Source organism: Eretmochelys imbricata, chromosome 24, assembly GCF_965152235.1.
Source record: "Eretmochelys imbricata isolate rEreImb1 chromosome 24, rEreImb1.hap1, whole genome shotgun sequence".
Lineage (NCBI taxonomy): Eukaryota > Metazoa > Chordata > Testudines > Cheloniidae > Eretmochelys > Eretmochelys imbricata.
In genome coordinates, this window is record NC_135595.1 from 6,439,052 (window position 1) to 6,464,762 (window position 25,711).

Below are 25,711 nucleotides of genomic sequence, written 5' to 3' on the forward strand. Positions count from 1 at the left end.
GCAAACGGGTAAAGGTAGCTGCATGATTAAAATGTGGTTATGTCAGTGTCACGCTGGTAGAGTAGATCGGGGATGGGAGGGGGGCAAGTGGGAATTCCTGCCCCATTGGAAAGGGAACAGGAAGGGCCTTTTGAGAATCAACCCCTTCAAGAATCAGTTCCACTCCCCTTTTGTTCTCCGGAGTCCAGACGCTGGGCCTCACGCCCCATGCCCCAACGCCATGGGACCGTCAACCCGTTCCGGTGAGTCCTGCCCGTTCCTCCAAAGCAGGGAGGGCTCACAGCGATCCTTCCTGCTCCGGATGGAATCCAGGGGTGCGTCTCCGCTGCCCCGGAAAGCCCAGCTCCTCCTGCCGCCCTCCTCACTGCATGGGGATGTAGGGCCAGTTGAAGCTAGATCCCGACAGCAGCATGTCCCGGATTAAGGTCTCGATTGGCGTCTTGCCCACCAGGCGGACGAAGAACAGCTGCTCGATGACGGGCGCGGAGACGATGCGCAGGGAGGGCATGCGGAGCAGCAGCCTTCCAAAGCGGCTGGGCTGATTGGGGTACTGATTCCGGACATACTCCTCCAGGGCGCACTGCGACTTCTCCTGGATACTCTCCACGGGGCCCAGATCTGAAAGGCCCACTGCGTCTGCAAGGAGAGCAAGGGAGGAGGCGGGTGAGGGAACACGGCTCTCAGTTGCAGCCTGTACGGGACAGTTCTGCAGGGCAGGGGTAGGGTTAATCTGCGGAACTCCCTGCCACAGGTCACAGTTGGGGCTAATTTAGAATCATAGAATATTGGCTTGGAAGAGACCTCAGGAGGTCATCTAGTCCAACCCCCTGCTCAAAACAGGACCAACCCCAACTAAATCATCCCAGCCAGGGCTTTGTCAAGCCAGGCCTTAAAAACCTCTAAGGATGGAGATTCCACCGCCTCCCTAGGTAACCCATTCCAGTGCTTCACCACCCTCCTAGCGAAACAGTGTTTCCTAATAGCCAACCTAGACCTCCCCAACTGCAACTTGTGACCGTTACTCCTCATTCTGTCATCTGCCACCACTGAGAACAGCTGAGCTCCATCCTCTTTGAAACCCCTCTTCAGGTATCAAAACCCCCCTCACTCTTTTCTTCTACAGACTAAATAACCCCAGTTCCCTCAGCCTCTCCTCGTAAGTCATGTGCCCCAGGCCCCTAATAATTTTCGTTGCCCTCCGCTGGACTTTCTCCAATTTGTTCAAATCTCTTCTGTAGTGGGGGGCCCAAACTGGATGCAAATCTCCAGCTGTGGCCTGACCAGTGCCAAATAGAGGGGAATAATCTCTTCCCTCGACCTGCTGGCAATGCTCCTATTAATACTAATAACTTGTAGGACTCCCTGCCACAGCAAAGGTTAACCTGTGGGTCTCCCTAGCATAGTCAATTAACCTGTGGGACTCCCTGGCAATGGGGATCAAATCGATGACCAGAAGCTTGTTAGGCACATTACAGGCTGATCAAACAGACACAGTACCTGCCTCCAAGCAGTTCCCAACCCAGTTATGCACGTGATGTAACAAACAACAGAGAGGGGCTGGATGTGGAGAGACCAGAGAACATGGGAAACTGAGGCACTGATAAGTCAATTGACTGCCACAAGATTTCAGGTGGAACTAGAACCCAGAGAGGCCTGAATCTCAGTCCCCAATTTTAGCTGCACGCTGGTTGTGGTAAGTGAACGGGTTTTACAGTTTGTATAATTCCTGAACCAAACTGCTAGCCACCTGGGCTCATTAGTTCCGTGACCTTTGGCCGAGGAAGGCAATTCGCGTCAGAGTCTTGTTTAAACTGCAATATGCTACACAATGTCCTGCCAAAAGTCCCGCCCCCCAGCATCAGCTGGACACCAGCGCTAAGGGAAAGGTTCTAAATGAAAACTCTTTGGGGGCATAAAAATGGCCATTTTTGCAGTAACGAAATCCATGGCTACAGATTCTGGGCTTTTCTTTCTCCGTGGCACAGTTTTACCAAAAGCCAGATTCTTTCATAAAGGAAAATCTTCAGTGATGATTTCAATTGTTAAACGACCCTGGGGAACATCATTTTCCGGGTGAGAAATGGGTCTGTTTCAAACCCGGCCCAACGGAAACAGCGGGCACTTCGGTTTGAGGTTTTCAACCCGCTGTGCTGCGTACGCTAGTTTTCCCTTCCGGCCCTAAAACGTGCGCAGCGTTTTTGTGTGCTGTTCCAAAAGCTGCCACGTCCCACCCCAGCAGTGGCTGCATCGTAACAGCGATTGCCGCAATTTCCTTTCTCGAGACCCTTTGGGATGGAAGGTGCCGATAAACATCTCCGTGATCAAAGAGAAGCGAGCTTTCCATTCCTCACCTTTCCAAACCCCTTCGCCCAATGCAGCCTCATCCTCAATCCCCAGGAGGCTAGATTCACAAACTCCTCCCTGCCTTGCCCTCTACATCTCCCAGTGGCCTATTCTCTCTAGAGCAATGCTCACCCCCAGGCTCCTTCCAAACACATCTCCCCAATCCCAGCCATTCATCCTCAAAGGAGGAGCGGTTCCCCTAGGGCCCAGTGTGCGAGGAGCAGGGTGAAGATTGGTGTTTCCCACCCTGCAATAAAGGATGCCCCCAGCCCAGCTGAGTTTGCTCAATTCACGGCCTGAATTGAGGCAAAGGAGAAGGGGCTCCTTTCACGGCCCTGAATGAGCTCTCGCCATTCAGTCGGGGGCCATAACCACTATTGACAGCTCTGAAAGGGGGCTCGGAGCTAAGACATTCACACCCGCAGCCTTTCAAACGCGGCCCAGCTATTACACAGACATTTAGCCCGGGCTGAAAGAATGGCTCCAACGCTGCTGACAATAGCTGGCTCCTAAAAACGCTCAGCATGCCAACCTTCCTCCAAAGGCCACCAAGGGGCTGGGCGGGTGGGGTGCCTGGGAGGTGCAGTGAGGGAGAGGGGCCGGGCGGTTTGTGCCTCAGTCCGTTGGCTGCCCTAGGGGTGTCTTGCAAAAATCTCCCCAGTGTGGTGGCTTCGTTATTATGGCAGCTCCTAGAGATCCCAGCTGAGATCAGGGCCCTGCAGTGCCAGGCGCTGCACATCCAGCCTCTGCTCTGCAGAGCTTAAGTCTCAATTGACAAACCCGACCAAATGTTGGAGTGGAAGCAGAGGCATAGGGACCCGTCCCCCAACGCATCCCTCCCCCGTCTGAGATCATGGCCCCATCGTGCCAGGTGCTATACATACACTTAGCAAGAGACAGATCCTACCCGCAAGAACTTGTCATCAAAATTGACCAGACAGACCAAGAGTGGGTGGGGAAACGGAGGCAGGGAGTGGCAAAGTGACTTACCCAAGATCACACAGCAGGTCAGTGGCAGAGCCAGGAATAAAACCTAGGTCTCGTGAGAGCCCTGCCTGACCTTAGCCACTAGTCCACGCTGCCTCCTTCTTACTGGTGTGAGCCACCTCAGGAGCCTTAGCCTAGATGAGTCACCTGCTCAGAGCTGTTGGGAAGGTCGCCTGTCTACACTAGAGCGCCCAGCGGCGCTACCGTGGCTGGAGCTGATGTTGGCCAGGGTGGGAAATGTCGGATCAGTTTCCCTCGTGGCAGGGTAGGGGCTGTTGGGATCTGAGCTGATGACAGGAGAGGGTTAAGAGGAGTTATTTTTACAGTCCAGACTAGCCGGAGAGCCGCAGAGCAAAGGCTCTCACGTCGCACGCCGCCTGGACTCATGGCCCCAGGGAAGTGGCGAAAGCAGCAGGCCAGGCTCCAGGTTACTCATGCCATTTGGCTCTGCGGATGCAGCTTAGTCCTGTTCCGCGTCCCACCCTGCTTCCCCCACAGAGCTCCGCTGATGGCCCCTAGTGCAAACTACAGCTCTTGCTATTCCACCCCTAGGACCCCCTCTCCCCACAGTTCTGCCAATGCACCTCACTCCTGACCACACCCCATCCTGCTCTACCAGCCATGATGTTCCCCTTGATGCCCCTCAATTGCAACATGCAGCCCCCTGCTATTCCAGCCCTCGTCCCCCCCACAGCTTGACTGATGTCCCTCAATCCTGACCCGCTTCCTCTTCTCTTCCAGACCAGGCCCCTTTGACTCTAGCACAGAGACAGCCAGGCCAATGACTGGCAGCAACGGTTTTACAACGGGGCGGGGGGAGCAGGAACTTAGCTGTGATCCCCAAGCTTGCTGGCCCGGAGATGTAAAAAAATAAATAAATCTGAGGCTGTTTTTTTTATTTCCCTTCCGCTTTTCATCCTTTAGGGGAGTCACAATTTCAAGCTTTTCTATGCTCCCACAAGGGCTAGAAATTTTGTGGTTTTGGTAATTGAAAGCCGAGATTTATACATTGTCACATGACTCCAGGAGCTGGGGCTTTAAAAACCAGATGAAATATCAGGAGACTTGCGATAAAACCACAAGAGCTAGCAGCACTGGGGGAAAACTCATTGTGTGTGTGTGGGGGGGTGTCCCTGAAAATGAATCCCACACTAGGAATTGCTTGACAGTGAAAATTTATTTGGGGGGAAAGTGGGGATGAGGGAAGCCTGGGAAGTTCCCCTTCTAAAAACCAATCCACGTTCTGGCTCTAAATGGTTAGGGGAATTAACTCGAGTTGAGTAAGACCGGCTGGCTCAGGGGATGGAAAAGGGGGTACATGCAGCCTGGCCCAGATGGGGTCGAGACCAAATGTCACTGGTCAGTGGCCTGGAAACGGAGCTCTCTTCTCGGCTCGTCTGCCAGTCAGGGCTGGCAGCGTGCCGGGGCAGAGGGCAGTGTACGGCTGCTGAGGCCGCTTGCCCTGCTGCACGCACTGCCTTGACCGGAAAAAGGGGTCGATTCTCTGTGTGCCCTGCATGGTGCTATCTAACAGGCTGGCACTTGGCCCTGGTGTGAGCGGTTGTGCACAGCGTGGGACAAATGGCGAATTGGATCGAGACAGGAGATGGGATCTGTGAAGTGGCACACAGATGGACCACAAAGAGTTGCCCTGGGGCAGCAAAACGCATTGTCACTGAGGCTGGGAGGCAGAGGACAATAAAGGCAGTGTGGTCTAGTGGTGAGGGAGGTGGTCTAGAAGACCTGGGTTCTATTGCTGGTTTTGCTGGGTGGCCTTGGGCAAATCATAAGGTTATAAGCTCTTTGGGGCAGGATCTTTTACTAGGCATGGTACAGCACCTAGCACGATGGGGCAGCAAGAGCAGCTGTGGCCTCTGGGTGCTACTGTAATAACTGGCCCCTGGGAGGCTGGCATCAAAGGATGACAGGGCCCCCATGAAGCAAACCTGACCATATTTCACACTGAGATGAGCCTGATCGATGACATTTGATGCAGGTGCTCCAAAGTCCTCTCTCTAGCTGTCTTCGCATGGCTCCCATGGGGATTGCCCGGGGTCAGGTACGGTGTGATCGCTTGCGTAAGGGGCACACTGGTGGCTATTCTCTGATGGAGGGGCAACCATGCCAGCCCTGAGCTTCAGCTCTCAAGGCTTCGCCATTCCTCTCGTGACAACAGCTGGTTTTCCTTAAAGCTCCAGCTCCTGGCATCAGAGGATGATGGGAGAATCTCAGCTTTCATTCTTTCTTCTGCTTTTTAATTTTTTTTTTTTTAAGTACCTTTCTCACCCTGCCGGTTGCAGTTAGAAGCTTGAAAACATGAAGCCCACATTTGCCATTGAAAAAGAAATCACCACGAGGGAGAGGAAAGCGGGGAGGTCGGGGGGGGGGGGGGGGAATGTTCATTTCTGTTTTTTCTTTGCCGGGTTTTTGACTTCCCTGATTCAATGAACCGCCTTAGTGTCACGGTCTGTTTTTAATCAGCTTCGCTTTCTCCTGAACTCGCAAAATGCTGGCATTCTGTCAGGTTTCCAGCACTGCAAGAGAATTGTGTAAAATCCCTCATGGTTTTTTAGCCAATCTTGTAATTTAGGCAGAGGGGACTTGACTCAAGATTTTCAGTGATTCCTACCTGTCAGTAATAGAACAGACCTACAGATCACTAATCCACCCAGTGGATATCATCCCTTCCTGACTAGAATCAGATGGGGGATTTTAACCTTAATTTAGAAGGGCTGATTCTTCACTGGGTTTCTGCTCTAAAACCCCATCCGTAGGTGATCAGGGGTCAATCTATCCGCTGACTCGAATGTCGCAGCTGACTCTTGGAAATGCAGGCCTGAATTGAGTGCAAATGTCTAGACTTTTTTAGGGACATCTGCTCTCAGATTAATTTCCCTGTGTGGTTAGGAATACCAGACTTGCCAGGTCTATTGATCCATTGATCCTGCTTTTTGCCAGACCGGAACAAATGTCTAAGCTCTCCAGTCTGCAGGTCACCTGCCTACCGTGTCCTCAGAGACTTATGATCCAGCCCTGTTCTGCTGGAATAGACCAATAACCCATCCATATTTCTCCATCTACAACCAGTGCTGGAAGACCCAACCTAATTATATGCCTCGCTGTGCAGTTCAGTACAAAGGGAGCGTATGCCAGATTCCACCCTGACCCCAGCTAGCACGTCCATGTGGATTTTCCCGCACCAGAGTGAGCGTGGAAAATCAGAACAAGGAAACGCCCCCGCCCTCTTGTGCTGCTGTGGGTAGTCGTTTTTTCTAACGACTGCTCCTCATTGAACGCCAAGCCGCACTGCTGGTTCTCCCACGCAGCACGGCAGTGAAGTCATACCCCTCTGTGATTTTGACCTCACAACCCCCTGCGCCGGCAACGGCTGATGTCACAAGCCCAGCACAGTGACTTTGCTGCAGGTTCCGTGCAGGGCAAACCTCCGAGTTCAAGGAGAGTCGCCTAGCGAAGAGGAAACCAGAGCTAAGCCCTGGATTCCTGTGTGGATTGAGGCCCCTGAGAAAAGAGTCATCAGTGCAAAGTGAGTGTAAGAGGCTCCTGGATCAGAACGGTAGTGGTCTGCATTCACTGTGCATCAGCCTAAATAACTGCGCAAGATGCAGGGCAACGGAGAATGCCCAAAGTCATGGTATTAGCTATAATCCATCCTATGCTCACAGCGGGGCCAGAAAGAGTTTTCCTGACCCACGCAAATTTTTGAGATATCAAAAAAAAAAAAAATCGCATACCCTGAATCAGGATGTAAAATCGAAATCTCAAAAATGTTTGCAAACCAAAAGCTTGGGGCGGGGGGGAAATTGGGTCAGGTCAGTTGAAACATTTTCCTTTGATCATTTTGAAATGTTTTATTTCCACGCCAACCTTCTTATTAAAACATTTCAAAACAAACAATTGTTTCGTCTCGGAAAACGGACTCTTTTTGGTTTTGCAAATGTCAGAAATGAAATATTTTGACAATCTCATCGGTTTCTTTCCCTAGTAATTGTTTGAGTTGGGATAGGATGACCAGATGTTCTGTTTTTATAGGAACAGTCCCATTTGGGGGGATTTTTTCTTATATAGGCACCTATTACCCCCACACCCCCGACCCCCGTCCCGTTTTTTCACAGTTGCTATCTGGTCACCCTAAGTTGGGAGGTTCATCGAAACAGACCCCATTCTGATAACAATTTGGGTTTTGATGAATTGCCGTTTTTTTAATCAAGTAAATCGTGTGTCTCAAAATTCCGCCTGATGAATGTTAATTAAGCCGAAAACTACCAAGAGCCAGATTTTCAAACAGACTCAGCCACCAGCAGCGTCTATTGAGAATTATAATCCAGTAGTTTCCATAGAGAACAATGCAAGCTACTGGGTGCTCAGCGCAGTCTTGGAAATCTGGCCCCTTTATTGGTGTTTAGGTGCCTCAATGAGAGCTGCTGGATGTTAAATTTTTCTGAAAATCTGGAGGAAGGATTGAGAGAAATGAACTACAGCTGATTTCACTGCTGGATGCAGCTCATGGCCTGATCCATGGAGATGGGGCACTGAACACACAAATCAGGGTTTAACTCTTTTTAATTTTTTTTTTGCTTTGAAGTTCACTTTTAGAAAGACTGTTAGAACCCCATGTGTCCAAAAATCATAAGTCAGATTCCCCCCACCCCCACCTAACCATGAGATTGGCTTCAAAATAAGATTTTTTAAAAGAGAATTAATTTGGGTTTCTTTGCATTCACCCTTTGTGCTTTGGTTTTTGTCTTTTGGGGCTTTTTACCCTTTAGAGGTCGTGGTTTCCAAGCTTTTTTTCTGCTACGACAAAAGAAAAGCTGAGAAAGAATAAAGCGAAGAGTCTCACATAGTCACATGAGTCCAGGAGCTGGGGCTTTAAGAAAACTAGCAAAAATTGTGAAACTCACGATAAAATCAAGAGCATTGGCAACACCGCACTGTCAGTTTAGTTCCAACCTCTGCAAATTAGGCTTGTGTTTTAAAAAGGAGGAGATTTAACAAAACCTGATATTAATGGAAACATTTCATGACTTTTTTTGGTGCAATTCTCTTGTGATCCTGAAAACCCTAAGGAGCACCAGCATTTTGCTCTAGCAGGCGAAAGTGAAACTGACCAAAACAGCAGAACGTGAAACAAACGCGGCCAAACAAGGTGAACGTCACCAGCCAAGTAAAATCCTGACACTGAAAACAGAAATGAACATTTTTTCCACCTTTCCTGCCCCACCCTGTTCTCTCCCTGGAGGTGAAGGGACTCCTCAAAGCCAAAAGGTGACGGATCCCATTGAGAAAATGTCAAATGAGGTGAAAAATTTGTGCTGAAAGCCACAATGAAAGATTTGTCACCAGCCCTAAGGATAGGGAGGAGGCAGCTACAAACGGGAGACAGACCTGCCCCCGTCCCCCAGCACAACGCCCCTGGCATGCACAAGGTGACAGCTTTCAAAGACACAGGTCACCTGCTCTAGCCCCGTCCCTGCCCCTTGCTGCAACTCACCTGATGCAAACAAGGGGAGGGGCTTGAGACAGGAATCACCAATGGGGGGAGAGATCTGCCCCAGCCCCGCCCCTGAGCCCCGCTCACCTGGTGTGAACAGAGCGATGGCTTTGAGGCAGGAGTACTCCGCCGAGTCGACGTGCAGGGCCTTGAGCTTCTCCACCTGCTCCTGGAAGACCCGGATGTGGTCCATGAAGGCCACCACCCGGTCGGCTGACATGGGCGAGGCGTGGAGGCCGGCGGCCGCCAGCAGCGGGGCCACGTGCAGCGGCATAGAGCACTGGGCGGCATTGAGCACGAAGAGCTCGCTCCAGGTCATGCGCAGCAGGGACACCTGGTCGGAGAGCTGGAAGTCGGGGAAGAAGGGGATGTTCTTGGCCCACTCGATGGCGCTGAAGAGCAGGCGGGCGGCCAGCTCGCAGATGTTCTCGATGCCCATGATGTTGGACTGCAGGCACTGGGCCCCGTAGCGGGAGGTTGGATAGGGCTCAGCCCTCAGCAGCAGGGAGATGAAGCCGGTCAGGTAGGAGTGGCCATTGTAAGGGTCTCCGTTGTTCAGCAGGTACTGGCCGGGGCTGGTCTGCGTGTGGGCCATGCGTCCCCGTTGCACGGCTGCGGTGGGTGGGAGGGAAGAGAAGAGACGGGATCACCATAGGAACAGCGGCAGGGAAAGCAGGGGGCTAGCAGAGGTGCTCTGGTTCTATCTGTAGCCACCTGGCCTGAGACTCGGATAACTTGGTTCTAATCCCAGTTCTGCCCTTGATCGGAGCCAAATCGCTTCCCTTCTCTGGGGACTTGCAAGACACCAAGGCTGCAATGACTCCCCGTCAAAGAATTGGGCCTTGTGACTGTCCTGGCCCAGGCAAATTGCTTCTCCGCTCTGTGCCTCTGTTTCCCTCGCCCACCCTTTGACCACCTTGCCTATCTAGATTAGAAGCTCTTTGGGGGCAGAGGCATCTAGGTGGGATTCTGATCTTGGCTGGGGGCCTCTAATCTAATACCAATAAAGAAAGAAAGAATCACTGGGTTGCGGGGGGCATTAAATGGGCTTTGAACAAAAGGCGACTGGGGGAGGGGGCCGAGATGCAGATGACACTTAGGGCAGGGCTGGCTGGAAAGTAAGGCCAGGGACTCGGACCTTGGTCTCCCACATCTCAGATGAGCTCCCTCCCCACCTGGCTACCTGGGGTGGGTCACTCTCTTAGAATTTTCCGTATTTATTCCCTCCCCCACAAAATAATCACAAAACAAGCAAAAGAACAGCAAAGTAAAGGGCTGGGCTGGGCTGGGAGGGGAAGGGGGCTGGGAGAGGGAAGGTGAGTGACATCTTGGTTTCCATTTACTAGGGATCAACCAAAGCTTCCTAAAAAGTCAGACTAAATCTTCACTGCTTTGTCTAAGGTCTCTTTTCTCCAGCATGTTCCCAGCTTTTTAGCTGCGGGGTCGGCCGAGTCTCAGGGCCAAGCTCCTGTCCCTGGAGGCAATGGGCTTTCTCCTCCCTCTGCATTTTCCGATGCAAATCGTTTGGCCGGGAAGTTCCCAACCAGCTCTAGTTTAGGGTTCGGGAGTTGTGTTCAGTGGGGAAGCTTGTGAGATTTGGGCCCAAGCTGCCAACGGCAGGTAATAATGAGGTTGCTGAAACCCTGTATAATCAGAGGTCTGTTCCTACAACCTTCGCAATGTCTCAGGCATTCATGTCGTGAGATTTCAGCGACCTCTGAATCCTCTGTGCCCTGAGGGGTGAGATTTAATCACCCTGGCACAGGTACGACACGTCTTTCTGAAACAGGCCAGGCCTCCGATCAAAAGAGAATTAAGTCAGGGAGAAATCAACTCATTAAAAGCAACTAATCAATCATATGAGTCTAGAGGGAGAAAAGAAAAGAAGGTCACGAAGACGGTAAGAACCACAGTGGGGAGGGGGGGAATCTGACTGCTGAGGTGGGTAGATTTATACCTGGTTTAGATGGTGGTAAATTTATAAGGGCTATAAACTCTCCGGCTTCAGGGCGTGAGCTAGCCACTCCCTGATGAGGTCAGGAAGGAACTTCCTCCAGGAGTAGGTTATTCCACCGATGTCCACTAGGGGGTGTCCTCTGAGGCATCTAGCCCCAAATGCTTTCGGAGACAGGATACCAGACCAGAGGGACTCAGGATTCCTGTGTTTAAGGTCTGAGTTTTTTTCAAGAGTGCTGAGCACACACAGTCCCTGCTGAGGCCTCTGGGACCTGCAGGTGCCATTGCCGTAAACGTGGCCGTTGATCTTTATTGCCCAAGCTCTGAGTTCAGGGCACCACCGCAGTCTAGCATTCCCTGCTGCCGCCCCTAGGAAAATGAGAACAGCCGAGTCTGGTCACAGCAGTGTACCTCTGTGGGCTTCCTTGGAGTTGCTCCAGATTGACACCAGCCTGGGGGAAGAGCTGGGTCCAGACTGGCGTGTTAATTAGAAAAGTAAAAAGCAAATCTTGTCTGATTAGGAACACAGGCATTGCCAGACTGCATCAGACCCGAGGTCCATCTAGCCCAGTGGTCTGTCTCCCGCAGCGCCCAGCACCTGCTGCTTTAGAGGAAGGTATAGAACCCTGTAGAAGGCAGAAGTGGGAAAATCTGCCCCCATGAAGGTCTCATCCTGATTCTTAATAGTTAGAGCTTCGTTTGAACCCTGAAGCCTGGGGTTTAATCATTATTATTATTATTATCCTCATCCCTAGCTGTTATACGGCACTTTTCATCCATAGGTCTCAAAGTGCTTCACAAAGGAGGATCAATAGCATTATTCCCATTTTGCAGATGGGGAAACTGAGGCACAGAGCAAGGCAGTGACTTGCCTACGGTCACCCACCCAGGCCAGTTGCAGAGCTAGGAACAGAACCCAGGGCTGCTGAGGGCCCCGTCTTCCATATACTCAGCCACACTGCCTTCTAGATGGCTTGCTAGCAATAAACATTTAAAACTCAGATTCTCCCCTGCCCTGCACCTTGTGCTGTCCTTGCCCCTGGTGCAAAGTGCTACCACACCAGAATGGCAGAGTTTCACACCGGCGTTCACTAGTGGAAATGACTGCACAAGGTGTAGGGCAAATGGAGAACTAGGCTCCTTCTACAGGAGACAAAAAAAATCTTTTGTTGACTAAGACCTGAGATGATTCAGACTGAAAGAACTTTTAAAATTAAATTTACTTTTCACCATTGATCCTGTTTTATTTTCTGGCATTTCTCCCAGCTCTCACAGGAACATTATACTGTAATGGAGGGGGGTTGGGGGAGAATCTGGCTATGGAACAAACTCCCTGGGGAGATCAGTCAAATCCAGAGGCTGACTGTCTTAGCGCTGCCTCTTCACACTTGCAACGCTGACGCCCCATCTACCCCGGAACCCCAACACAGACATCCCATCTACCCCTAATACTGACCCCCAGTCTGTCCCTGAATCTCAATGCAGACACTCCATCTACCCCGAACCAACACAGACACCCTGTCTGCACTCAAACACATACAAACCAAACAAAAATAGGAAATTAATAAAATCTGAAAAAACTCCAACCCCTAAAAGGAGCCTGCCCCAAGTGGAGTTTTGACCCCTAAAAGGGAAAAGTGCCAGGGACTCCATGAAATCCACTAGGGGATTTTGCTCTTGCTATAGATTTTAAATGGAATGTGCCCAGATATTGCGATGATGCGCAGCCGTGTAAAACCCTGAGCTAGACAGAGTGACACTGGTCAATGTAACTTTGTTATGAGTCAGTTTCACCCTCAAATACCCCTGTAGTAGCCCAAGGATCTTGGCTTTGAGATTCCAGCTAGAGCTGTGTATGACAGGTCTTTTGGTTTGCTGGCAGGTCTGAAAAGTTGGGGGGAGGGGAAGGGGAATTGTTTTAGCTTGACCCGCACATGAAATTTTTCAGCATTTTCAGCAAATCGGAAAAAAATTCTTTTCAGATTGAACAAAATGTTTTGTTTGACCCGAACCAAAATGTTTCCTTTCGATTGCTACCTTTCTAAGAATGGCTTTGCCCTTTTAAGTAAAAATCTGAAAAATGGAAACGTTGAGTTACCAAAAGGTCAAAAAATGAAAACTTTAGACTCTTTTACCAGAGGAGACAGGCCTTGTGGATGTGGCTTTGAAATCCCACGTGTCACTTAGCAGTTAAGAGAGCCAGCCTGTGCCTCTTAATCGGGCGAGTTTGCCAGGATTCAAAGAATCTAGCAGCCGGAGAGCTGCAGCATCCACTGTGGCCAGATGGTACCATGGTGCGGTCCTTTAAAGGAGGCAGTGTAGGACAGCAGGTAAGGTACCGGCGTGGGGCTCAGGAGATCTAGGTGCTAGTCGTGGCGGTTGGGTACCCTGGCTGAGTCGCTTCTGAGTCTCCTTCCACCTTTTGTCTCGTTCAGTGGTTCTCCACCTGAGGCCCCCGAGCCGCTTGCGGCCCAATCAGCACAGAGCTGTGGCCCATGTGACCTCCTCAGGGCCATACAGGTAGTATGGGATGCGGCCCACAGTGGTAAATAGGTTGAGAACCACTGGAGTTAGACCATGAGCCCTTTGGGGTCGGGGCTGGCTGGCTCTCCCTGTGTCTGTGCGGCATCTGGCATGATGGGGGCCCTGATCTCAGGGCCTGTAGGAGCTACTTCAGCAATGGTGGCCAATTCCCCGCAGCAATTTGACCATATACAGCACTAAATGGGGGGGTGTGATGCCGTGATATTGAGTGGGGCAGATGGTTTCGTCCTAGGAGAGGCGCAAATGCCCCCTCCCACCCATTCTGGGGTTTGGTTTTAACGGCAGCAGGCTCCACCCATGGGTCAAGTGCAGCTGAGTGGGGCGGGAGGGTAACCTGGGCAAAGAGGTTTGTGAATGAAAAAGTCATTCCTTGGCAATAGGAAGGTGAAAATATTTGACACTGTGATAACACTTGGCATTTCTATCGCTGCTGTCCTCTAAGGGCCTGAAACCACTGACGTCAATGGGTTTGGGACCCAGTCATAAATAATGTCTGAGTGTTAATCTGTACAATGTCATGGTGATGTATTACCAATAGGGAGACTAAGGCACAGCGGTGGCATGTTCTAATCACGCACATTAGGGACAGCGGTAGGAAGCCCTGCCTCCTAGCGGCCTGCTTTTACCCCTTTCCCTTCCAGGAGCAGGACTAGAACCCAACTGCCTTAGCGCCCACTCTGCTCCCTAGAAAACAGCCTGGGCTCCCTGTTTGCTAGGAAGAAATTCTCCCCTGCCATCTCGAAGCTCTGCAAATCACTGATGATGCTTTCGCTAAGCAGATAAATCTGTCTTTCGAAACCACATGGGCACAGGTCACAAACCTGCAGCTGAAGACCATTGGTGCAGGAGCGGTTTGCTATAGAGATCCACAGCTGACAAGCTCTTTATAGATGGTCGCTCTCATGAGGCATTCTTGTTGTTATTAGTGTTTCTATAGTTAAAGCTACAAGTAGAGCTAGATGGGAAATAAAAGCATAAGAACGGCCAGACTGGGTCAGACCAAAGGTCCATCCTGTCTTCCGACAGTGGCCAAAGCCAGGTGCCCCAGAGGGAATGAACGGAACAGGTCATCACCGAGTGACCCATCCCCTGTCACCCATTCCCAGCTTCTGGCAAATGATTTTCCCATCGTGGGAAAATGGCTGAGATTTTGGCATTTTTTCATATCCTGAATCAGGAGGAAAAGTTGAAATTCCAAAAAATAAAAATTGCTGACTGAAAAAAAAATCTTTAGATCAGGTCAGTAGAAACATTTTGCTTTGATGATTTAGATGTTTCATTTTTATTTCAACCATCTTTAATTTGTTTTAATTGTGCTATCTTTAGTTTGAATTGGAAAACAAAATGTCATTTCAAACCAGGAAAAAAAAATGAAATTTTTCCTTTGGAAAATATCAAAGGGTCCTGTTTTGACAAAAAAAATTCAAGTCGAAAACCTTGTCCAAACCCACCTTTTGCTGCAAAAAGTTTCAGCTTTTCCCAAAAAAACCCCATATCCTCGAGACCTCAGAAAATTCCCTACCAGCTCGAATGCCTTTTGTGCCTAATTCCTACCCCTTTCCTCTAATAAAACACTCCCTCTCCGTTGGCCAGGAACATGTCCTCCACAGTCCTGGAGTGATTTAATTCAGCTAGACAAGATGGGTGAGGCACTGTCTCTTATTGGACCAACTTCTGTTGGTGAGAGAGACGAGCTTTCAAGCTTACACGGAGCTCTTCTTCAGGTCTGGGAAAGGTACTCAAAGATGGGTCACCGCTCCATTCAGGGTGGAACGGATTGTTAAGCATAAGGAGTTAACACGTGCTGCAAGAGACCATTAATTTAGCTAGTCAGAAGCAAATCAGCCGAGCCATTTCTGACATGAGGTGGGGAAGGGGTAGATTTTCAAAAGCTCTCATCACCTGAGAACTGCCTGGCTCTCAGAGAAAGCTCTTGGAAATCTTATTTGGCCACTTTATGTAGGTGCCTACGGGGAGCTAAGATGTTAGCCAGATTACCAGATATTAGTCATCTCCCTTAGTGCATGGCTGGAAGGCGCTTGGCCAGTACAGTGAGGGCAGGATTAGAACCCAGAGCAAATGGATGGAACTTTTTCAAAAAATCAGTCCCCAGTTGTCGGTGTTTTAGCCGTTGGAATTCTGGCCCTGTGGTCCTCACGGGAGAAGAGATTTGATTTATTTTGAACGAGTCTCCTCTACCCTGTTTTTTAAGAGACAGGATCTAATGAAAGCCCCACAACCCTGATCTCTCTTGCTCTGCAGGCGTTCACAGAGAGATTTTTCTCAGCCTCTTACTCAAATAAGTTCTTCCCGCTCCCCCACTGTGAAATCCAGGTTCAAACGAACTCCAACTTGCTAAGCAACAACCCAGCATCTGCTGGTTTGGAGTCTGAGTGACAGGACGTTTGCATGTCTCCCGTGGGCCAAAGGAAAAGCTGTAGATCAGCCCAGAGGCAGCTGGCCCTGGGCTCTGGAGAGGAAGGGTGGACCAGTGCTAGCCAGGAAAGCTGCCTTTGGGTTCCTGCTCTGCTACAGCTTACCTGTGAGACCTTGCGAAAGTCACTTAGTCACTCTAGCAGGATTATAGCACTTCCCTGCCTCACAGAGGGGTTGTGAGGGCAAATGCAGTGTGAAATGCTCAGACACAATGGAGATGGGGGCCAGGTAAGTACCACAGACAGGCTTAAAACAGTAGGAGAATAAACTTTTTGCCCAGCACCTCTGATGAGGATTGGGGCCCCATTGTGTTGGGTGCTGTATAGGCAAAGATCCACAGGGAGGAAGGCCAAAAGGGACCACTGTGATCATCTAGTCTGGCTTTCTGCATAGTAGGGGGCCATAGGACTTCCCTGAACTAATTCCTGCTTCAAGTCCAATGGCTGTTCTTGAACTAAATCATGTCTTTTAGGAAAGCACAGATAATAACAACGCCTCCTGGCTCTATCATCAGTGGATCTCACAGTGCTTTATAAAGGAGGTCAGAAGCATTGTTCCCATTTTACTGATGGGGAAACTGAGGCACAGAGAGGGGATGTGATTTGCCCATGGCCATCCAGTAGGCCAATGGCAGAGCTCAGTTGGGTCTCCTGCATCCTAGTCCAGTGCACAATGCACAACGCCTCCTTTCCCACCATCTACGTACCCGCTCAAAGACACCGAGCAGGTGAAGCCGAAGGGGTGGGGCACGAATTGGCCTCACTTCGTCAGTGACATGCTTTTTCGTTTTGTTGAGTAATTGGAGGGAGGGTGGGGAACGGTCCCACTGATCTTTGTTGTTGTTCTCCGGGTCCCAGCTCCCGGAATCATGGGAGAATCTCAGCTTTCATTATAAACAAGCAAAAAACCCGAATGATCTGGTCCCTGTGGCTGCAAAGAAAGGGCTGGAAACCTGACCCCTGAAAGGCTCAGAGAAACCAGAAGGCAAACAAAAAGAACCCCAAGGTTGATTGGCTTAAAAATCATGACATTTTATAAGATAACCTCAGTTTTAGTGGAGCCCTGACTCCTGATTTCTGAACCTTTTGGATCCGCAATACTGAATTAGTGAGAGTGGTCTGTTCGTCCCCTTGTACAGTCCTAGATGGGGGCTCCTAGATGCTACCATAATACACCTAATAGCAATAAAAATCTACAGCCCATAGCACAATGAGGTCCTGGTCCATGACTTGGGGCACCAAGGCAGTACCGTAATGCACCTAATAGCAATAAAAAAATGTATGTCGCCTAGCACAATGGGTTTCAGGTTTCTGGTTCCACGCCTAGGGCTGGTAGGTACTACCAGGAGACGATGACATCAGAATCATAGCAGAGCAATGACACACGCCATAGATTTTTGGCTCCAGACCCAAAGCTGAAGGGTGTTTTGGATCTGGGGATGCTCTGTGCTTTGCGGTTTCTCTTGCCATAGAGATCCGAGCAGACGGCGCCCCATGAGTCCAGCTGCAGCACAGTGGCTAAAACAGCCTGCAACAGCAAACACAGCAGCCTTGTCTGCTGCATGTCGTACTGAATTCTGCTGCCCCGTAGCTAGTTGGGTGGATCTGAGAGTGATAGATTCCTAGGACTGTTGTGATCAGCTAGCCTGACCTCCTGTGTAGCCCAGGCCCGAGAACTTCCCCACAATAATCCCTAGAGCAGAGCGTTTAGAAAACCAGCCGATTTTGATTTCAAAATTGTCAGCTATGGAGACTCTGCCGTGATCCTTGGGACGTTGGGCCAGTGCTTAATGACACTGGCTGTTAAAAATGTACACCTTATTTCTCATCTGAATTCATCTCGCTTCAACGTCCAGCCATTGGATCACGACATACCTTTCTCTGCTACGTGGACGAGCCCGTTATTAAATATTTGCCCCTCTTGTACGTACGTACGTACATACAGACGGTAATCAGCTCACCTGCTCTTTCTTAAGCAAAATGGATTGAGCCCTTTGAGTCTGTCACTCTAAGGCAGATTTTCTAATGGCTCCTCTTGGCTCCCTCTCCAACTGATCAACACTCTTCTCGAATGATGCGCACCACAACCGGACGCAGGAGTCCAGCAGCAGTGGGTCTTGCGATAGCTTGATGTGATCAGTTTAATTTGATGGGGCAGCTTCACAGGAAACTGCCTCGCGCCTGGCTGTGGTTGTCATCGCCCGGCCGTGCATTAAACGGTGAAGGAGACATGCATGGATACCATTGACCAATCCTGAGCGCACCCCAAACGCCTGTTAGCACGACAGGTGCCCTCAGGATCAGGCCATTTGGTCTTAAACACCCCAACTGAAAGGGTGCAAATCTGGGCCTTGTTGTACAGGTAGAACCCTATCCCCCATCTCGTTCAGAGCAGCAGGTTGCTGGAGGGCTGAATATGATGCCCAGATGCAGCTACTGGCCCTATAGCAAAGCAGGGGGGAAGTTTAGCAAAGGATGGCAGAGGGCTGAGACAGTACGTATGCAACCCACTAGGGAGCGTGTATGACAAGCAATGGAGTCTTTGGTTTGGTGGCCAAACCAAAAATTCCAGAAAAAATATTATTTTCCAGTCAATTGGAAACAAAAATTTTCATTTTTTTCCTCACCAAAATTTTGTTTCATTCACTGCTCCTGAACTCACAGGGAGCCGTCCACTTGGATCACCGGGCAAAGAGAAACCACAAGACACAGGATACCCCTCGATCCAAAACACCCTTCGGCTTTGGATCTGCAGCCAAAATTTGCAGCTTGTCATTTCCCTGCTAACTATTTGTTATTTATCATTTTATTTGACCAGAAAAAGAAAAAACTGCATTTTGTTTTCTGGGGTTTTTTTTTAAATCCTTGTTTGTTCGTTTAAAATAAATCTAGCTAAATTTCCAAATGAAATGACAGTTTGAAATGAAAAGTCCATTGTAAATGGCCATTTTCTATTTACAGGTTTCAGAGTAACAGCCGTGTTAGTCTGTATTCGCAAAAAGAAAAGGAGGACTTGTGGCACCTTAGAGACTAACCCATTTATTTGAGCATAAGCTTTCATGAGCTACAGCTCACTTCATCGGAGAAAGCTTATGCTCAAATAAATGGGTTAGTCTCTAAGGTGCCACAAGTACTCCTTTTCTATTTTCTATTTAGTTTTTCCTGGCTGGAACTATTTGCTGAATTCGACCCAGATTTGGAATAGTTTCATTGACCCGAAACTGCATTTTGCAGTGAATAAACTATTTGACTGAAAAATATGGCCCAGCTCCTGAATAGATCCTGATCTACTGAGGATCTGAATTCTCACTCCTTGCCGTGGAGTTTTAGCTTGAGCTGCCGCAGCTCCTGGTTTTAGCTGTGTAGAAGGTCCCCAGTTTGATCCCCAGTGCATTGGCCAAGAGGGAAACCATCACACATGCATGCCTGTGAAATGTCCCTATGCAATGGATAGCAGGGCAGGCAGCTATAACAGTGGGTGCATGGCTGTTTTGTGCATCTGCCCTTCTTATTAGCATATGGGAGCAGAGAGACTGGTTCAATGAGCTCAGCCTTGCAAATAAAAATAAAAAAAAAAATCACCCTACCAGCGCAGACACAAGATCTGCTCATCCACCTTCCCACCAGTGATGGAAAAATTAGTGAGACTTTGCTAACTTGTCAAAAAACTAGCTCCTGACCCACCCGCCTCGGTGAGTAGGCGCAGAGAATATTTTGCAAAGCTGGGTTAGCTAATCTATCCTGCCAGAAAGGAACGACTGAAAGGGGTTCCTGGGGACCTGAGAGCCAAAACAGCTGGGATGGGGAAATTCAGCCTCTTTTTCCCCCCCTAAACAACCAGTATCTATTGCCTGCCGTAAGGTTTAACCCGCACTCTAGCGTCGTACAGTCGCTCTCTAGAACAATCTCTGCTAGCACCTTTCCTCCGACGCACCCAAAGCGTCCCCTAAATACAAATGCCGCCTTCCTACACCATTCCACAAGGCAGGGAGCTGTCTACCCATTGCACAAGCAGGTAAACTGAAGCACCGAGAGGAAATAACTTGCAGCCAGTTGCATAGCATATCTGTGGTAGCACTCGGAGTAGAACCCAGGAGTCCTGACTCTAACCACTAGGCTCCAGTCTCCTTCCAGAGCTGGGAACAGAAGCCAGGTGTCCTGACCCCCACGCCCTGCTCTAACAATTAGCTCAGACATCTTCCCTAAGGTACACATGTGGCTCAGTTTTTCAAAGACCTTGACTGCTATTTAGGCAACTCAGTAAAGGCCAGATTTTCCAAAGAATGCAACATTTGCGGTGCTGGGCTCTCTGGATTATTTTGGTGGCTATATGGGAGCTAAGCTGTTGTGAAGAGCTGGTCCTTAGGTAGCACGTGGCTCTGATGGAGCCCCCATGCAAGAACTGCAAATGTGACATCCCACCATATCAAGCAGGGTTGCTGTAACAAGGACACTTCAATCCTGGGTTGTTTCTTTGGCCAAAACAATTGTTGTGTTTGTTCCGCTGTTCCCCAAAGAACAAACAACACGTTTTACCCCAATCGCGCTGGCCGGGGATGCCTGGACGTGTTGCACCTTTGAGAATATGCGGAGGGTTTCCCTCCCTGACTTATCCACCCGCCAGGCTTATCACAAAACAAATGTTTGTCCTTCTTCCACTGAGCATCAAATAGCCCCAGTCTGGTGGACAAGGGCCAGATCCTCAGCTGGTGTAAATCAGCATAGCTCAAAGGAACTCCATTAAACTAAATGAGACTCTGACCCAGACGTTTTTTTTGCCCTCTGGTCCAGGATCAAATTGATGAAGTTCGCTCATGTCTCGTTTGGAATGCTGTCTGAAAGCCAAGACCTGCTCTGATCTGCCAGGATAAAACCTAGGTGTTTTTCACTCTCCATTGCTAGGCATATTGGAAAGGTGGGGGTCAATAGATTCTTCCATTTTTTGGTGTATTAATTAAAAGAGCTGTGAGAATAATTGAGAGATTGGTTCACTGGCCATTCTGAAAGGAATTTTGGGTCAAATTGAAAAGTAAATTTCAAAACAAAAAGTCACTTCAAATTGAAACATTTCATTTCAAAAGCATCAAAATGAAACTTTTCGATTTTTTTTTCTTTGTTTTTCGGCCAAAAGAATTGGACAAACGTGAGACGAATTTACGCAACGTTTTGGTCAACCTGCATCTGCATTTTGGAGGGGTTGGGGAAGGTTTCCGCCAGCCCTAGATTTAACTGAAAAGATAGAACCCAGGACTTGGATCACAGAAAACTTTCGAGGCCACCATCAGCTGACACTGGTTGATTCTCATGCCCACTTTGCTTTGGGGTGTACAGCCGCAGAAGGTGCAGGAGAATCTTGACTCTGTGGATCTGGGATTTGGAGTGCGGGTAATAATGTATTTGTGAAATTCCTAGAGGGAGGTGTTTATGTATGTGTGAAAAGGGGTCGGGGGGAATATGGGACAAAGCCCCTGCTGCTGCTGACAGAGGAACCGATCAGATTGCGATTTATTTAGCAAATGATCATGCAAACCATCAGAAAAATGGGGGTGGGGAAGGGAATTTGTTTCCGTGACTTGGCAGAGATGGTGTTTAGAACTAGGGAGGAGTTTAGAGGGAGCCATTTGACTTTAGCACCCATAGTTTAGATTTTTGTATTCAAAAGAAACTGATTTGGTCGTGCAGCTCTAGGGGTAAGTAAAGGAGATGGGGGATTTTTCTTGCTCTCGGCCAGCCTGCTCCGCATCCCAGCAACAAATGTCCAAAACCAGTAAGGGCCTGAAAAGCTGGAAGCTGGTTTTAGACTGGTGGAAAACACCAAAAAAGTAGCTTTTCTGTTGGGCCCCCGCCCTTGTGCTATCATTACACCATGCTCTAAGTGGATAGAAAAAGCAACCGAGGCAGAATGGGTGGACCTGGTTTTCACTTACTCAAAAGTGTTGTCTTCATGGGAAAGTTTTTTCAGGATAACCTCAGGTCAGGTCTAGGCTACAGACTTCTTCCAGCATAGCTCTGTCAGTCAGAGAGGTGTGATCCCTGACAACAGACCCAAGCTGGCACAAGCCGCTGGCGTAGCAATGCTGAGTTTTTACCAGTATCACTTGTTTCGCTCGGACTAAGAGATACTGTTTTGCTGGTCCACACTAGGAGGGCTTTGCCCATCTAGTATACTCTAGTGTTCCTAGATTAGCCCTGGCCTAAAGCAGATGAGAACTTTTCCTCCAGTATCTGAAGACCTTGTTTTGGTTTAGTTCACATCCCTTGGGAAGGGGGGTTAAACTGAACTGAAAAATCCCCCTCTTATACCAGAATATGGGATTATCTGAACACGGAATAGCTATCCCCATACGAAGCCCCCGTAACATGGACACGATTATACTGGTATACCTCCATAAGGGATGGGGCATAGACCACACTGGTATAAGGCACCTTGGTACTGATCTCCACTAGGGATTGCATTGGGACGACTATACTGGTAGAAAATCACCGCCTAATCGTTTTAGCCCGAGAATGCACACACCGAGGGCACGCCAGTGGTGAAAGACGCAGCCTCACAGGCCTGATTCGGACAAGTCTCCCTGAACAACCCATTGGCACTATTCCCTCCTAAGGAGGGCAGAATCAGACCCTCGCATCGTCCAGTGGATTGTGACTCAGCGAGGTCTCGGTAAGGGCTCTCATCCCAGTTCTAGCACCAGCGTGCTGCGTGATGCAAGTCAAGTAGTCATGTCCCGTCTCTGTGCCTCAGTTTCACCTCCACACCTTTGTCTATCCGGTCTACTTAGCCTGTAAATCCTTTGGAACAAGGATTCTCTTCAACAACACCCAGCACCATCGGGCCCTGATCTCGTGTACAGCCTTCAGGTGCTACCATAACACACGTAATAACAACTCTTCTCCCAATGACCACCCTCCCCCTGAGGCTCTCCAAGCCCTTTACAAACACTAACCCCCGTGGGGTTGTCATGGGGAAAACCGAGGCATGGAAAGGAGAATTAACCCATCCACGTTCACAAAGCCAGGAAGCAAAACCTTTTCCCCAGCTCAGTCCTCAGGATTGCGAGGGAACGGACTAACTTGACCGCTTCTGTATTTGAATCCTTTTCGGGTCAAAGCCTAAAGCTCCTGCCAGTGAACTACAGCACAGGCTGAGGGTCCAGCAAGCTGTCGCACCAAATGCTGTGAAGTTAGGTGGAAAAAACAGAAAGGATTTGTTCTTTTTTTATGTACCAAAAATGATCTATACACGTCCGAAAACCCTTCCGTAGCAGAGAACAACTACAGTTCATTAGATACTAGTCGCTGAGGCACTGGGGATCTTAGAAATTGGGGAGGATACAGGTTTCATTGGATAGACAAGAGACAGAACTGGAGAGAGAGAGACAAGATGGAATTGGAATTGACTAAAAACAACCAGTGTCTTTCCTTCCGCGGCACTGTAAACGGGTTTTTGCTCTAAGCATGTACAGACCAGTCATGTTGTGCCAGGCACGCTTCCCCATAAAGCCATGAGAGTAATGCAGGAGGGGGAGAGAGGGGCTTTGTTTAATGAAAACGTGAGTGGTTTCTCTACCACCGCTGCCTCAAAAACAAGGGGCCCAATCTCCCAACCCTTACTTCCAGGAGCAGTCCTATGCAAATCAATGACGTTGCTCAAGTGAATGAGAGTGGCCTTTGCATTTCAGGGGCCCGAGACCTGTGGTCAATAGCTGTCTTTGCCGCGTAAAAGGATTCCTAGCACTGGGTTTTTCCAACCAGCTAACAGGGCGACAAGGGAAGTTTAGGCACTCAGGGGCCCGATGGTCAGTCAATGTAAATTGTCAATATGTAACACCAGAAAGAGAGGCTGACCGCTGCTGGCATTGAAGTCAATGGAGTGATGACAATATACACCCGCTGAAAATCTGCCCCTCAGTTTAGAAGGCTGCTTCCCCTTGCCAAAGTCTCACTGTCTGGGGATTTCATAGAAGAAGAAGAAGAACGCATACACTGTTATACTATGGCGCAGATCTGCCGCTGGTATCAATTGTGATAGCTCAGTGGAACCATGACAGCTTAGACCAGCTGAAGAGATGCCTAAATCTACTATAAGACCTTGCACCTAAAAGGACCTCACAGACATTAACAAATTAAGCCTAACAACATTCCTGGGAGGTCGGGGATATGCAATACCAGGATATATCAGAGTTCTATGAACCGTCTACCTTCCACGAGTACCAAAGAGTCTCATAATTGATTTGTTTGCAGCTGTAGTAGTAACAGTTTAAAAATCCACCCGTGTCTCAGCAGTAAGGGTAAGCCCAGTTATCAACACGCTGGCTGAGAAAATACATGTCCCATGGAGAGCAATATTTTGTGGACAGCTTCTTCCACACAGGGAAAGAAAAAAAAAAAAAAAAGGGCAGATTCTGATCTAAATGACACCGGCCTAAATCAGGAGTTGAGTTTAGCAGTGGATTTACACAAGTAATACAACTCAGATCAGAATCTAGGCAGAAGCTCTACGTAAGTAGATGGCGAGTGCGGGAGTTCGCTTAGAAAACAAAACATGGCTCTGTGTCTATTGATCAGAAACAAGGAAGGCACCTTTCTCTTTGTCATGAAATACCATGTAAATTTAGGGGGATACAGCAATTAGTAATAGCAGTAATACAAAGAAGAGATATCTAAGAACTGAAAAAGAGGTGATTTCTCTGCCGTGTATTTCCTAGGCCCTGAGGGAATTGTTTCTAATCTTTGGTGATTGCTAGCAAAATACTGGTGACCACCCAAAAAATTGCTGATTTTTTATGCCTAAAATAATTCCTGTTTTATTTAAAAAAAAAATCAAATGGCTTTGAAAAAAATCAAAGGGCTACACAGACACTCAAATTTAAAAAATCGAACTTATTTTTAAAATAAATGCCCCCTCTCTCTCCTCCCTAATATTACTCAGCTTTACAGACCAACTTTTCGAAAGAGCTCAGTTCCCATTTCGGAACCTACCTAAACCATCCAGGTTTCCACCAGTGCATCTCAATAGATGCCCGGCACTTCTTAAAATTCTACTCCCTCGATTATTTGTAAGCCAGAGAGAATTGTGACATTCTAATTCACTTTTTTGGGGCAGTGACCTGCCAGTGTCACTAGTTTCTAGTCAATTTCACTTTCAGGCCCTGATGCACAGTGCTGCAAAGGGGAAGCCAGCAAGCCAAGGAAATGGTTGCTTGGTTAAAAAGAAAAAAAAAATTCCTATTCTCTCTGGAATTAAACAAACAAATAAATAAATAAATCACAGAAACATTTCCATTATTTTGGGCCAAATTTGGTAGATTATCGCCGTGGTAGATTATTGCATAAATGCAATGTACCTAGTGAGCATGTAAAATCAGCCAGATACTGTGAGGGCAGATGCTTTAGAAATGCATTTAACAATAACAAACCTTCCTTATGACCCTGGTGGCAAATCCTTTAAACTGGGCGGATAAACTTCAGTGAGATGGCTAATAGATTGCTAGCCGTTTGCCCACCAAAAGTGACAGAGGTGTTTAAATGGCGAAAGAGGATTTCTCCTAATCGTTATAATAATTAACAAAAGACCTAATCTGCGGGGAACGCAACGTGACCCGTTTCCAATGCCAAGTGCGAGGGGCAGAAAAGCAAAAATTCAGACTATTCTATTGCTGGGAAATGGATTGGGGAATAGAGCTATTGAAAGTTCACTCAATGCCACTGTACTCGGAGTGAATTCACCCCAATCAAATAATATTGATGAAACTAAAAAAAAATGAAACGTAACGTTCTGAAAATCAGCACATATACTGGACCATTCCCATACCCTTGTTCAATCTATTTGTTTCCATGTGCCCCTTTTTAAAGTTAAATGACTTTCCAGATGAAGTCATCTCTCGCTACCAAACCTTTATGCAAGTCTATTTGTAATTAAATTTCCCTTAAA

General features: G+C 48.6%; 1 protein-coding gene across 2 annotated transcripts in view; it reads right to left on the bottom strand.

Annotated features, from left to right (window-relative positions):
- Positions 1 to 361: 361 nt before the first annotated feature.
- LOC144279568 (nuclear receptor subfamily 2 group F member 5-like) overlaps positions 362 to 25,711 on the bottom strand; it is a 29,925-nt gene continuing 4,575 nt past the window's right edge. The window contains exons 2-4 of one of the 2 annotated variants that reach the window (XM_077841129.1): positions 25,518 to 25,530; positions 8,930 to 9,462; positions 362 to 636 (exon numbers count right to left, since the gene is read on the bottom strand). In XM_077841129.1, coding sequence (XP_077697255.1) covers positions 362 to 636; positions 8,930 to 9,462; positions 25,518 to 25,530 — 821 coding nt within the window. The remainder of the gene's footprint in view (positions 637 to 8,929; positions 9,463 to 25,517; positions 25,531 to 25,711) is intronic. The other variant, XM_077841130.1, reaches the window with a different exon arrangement.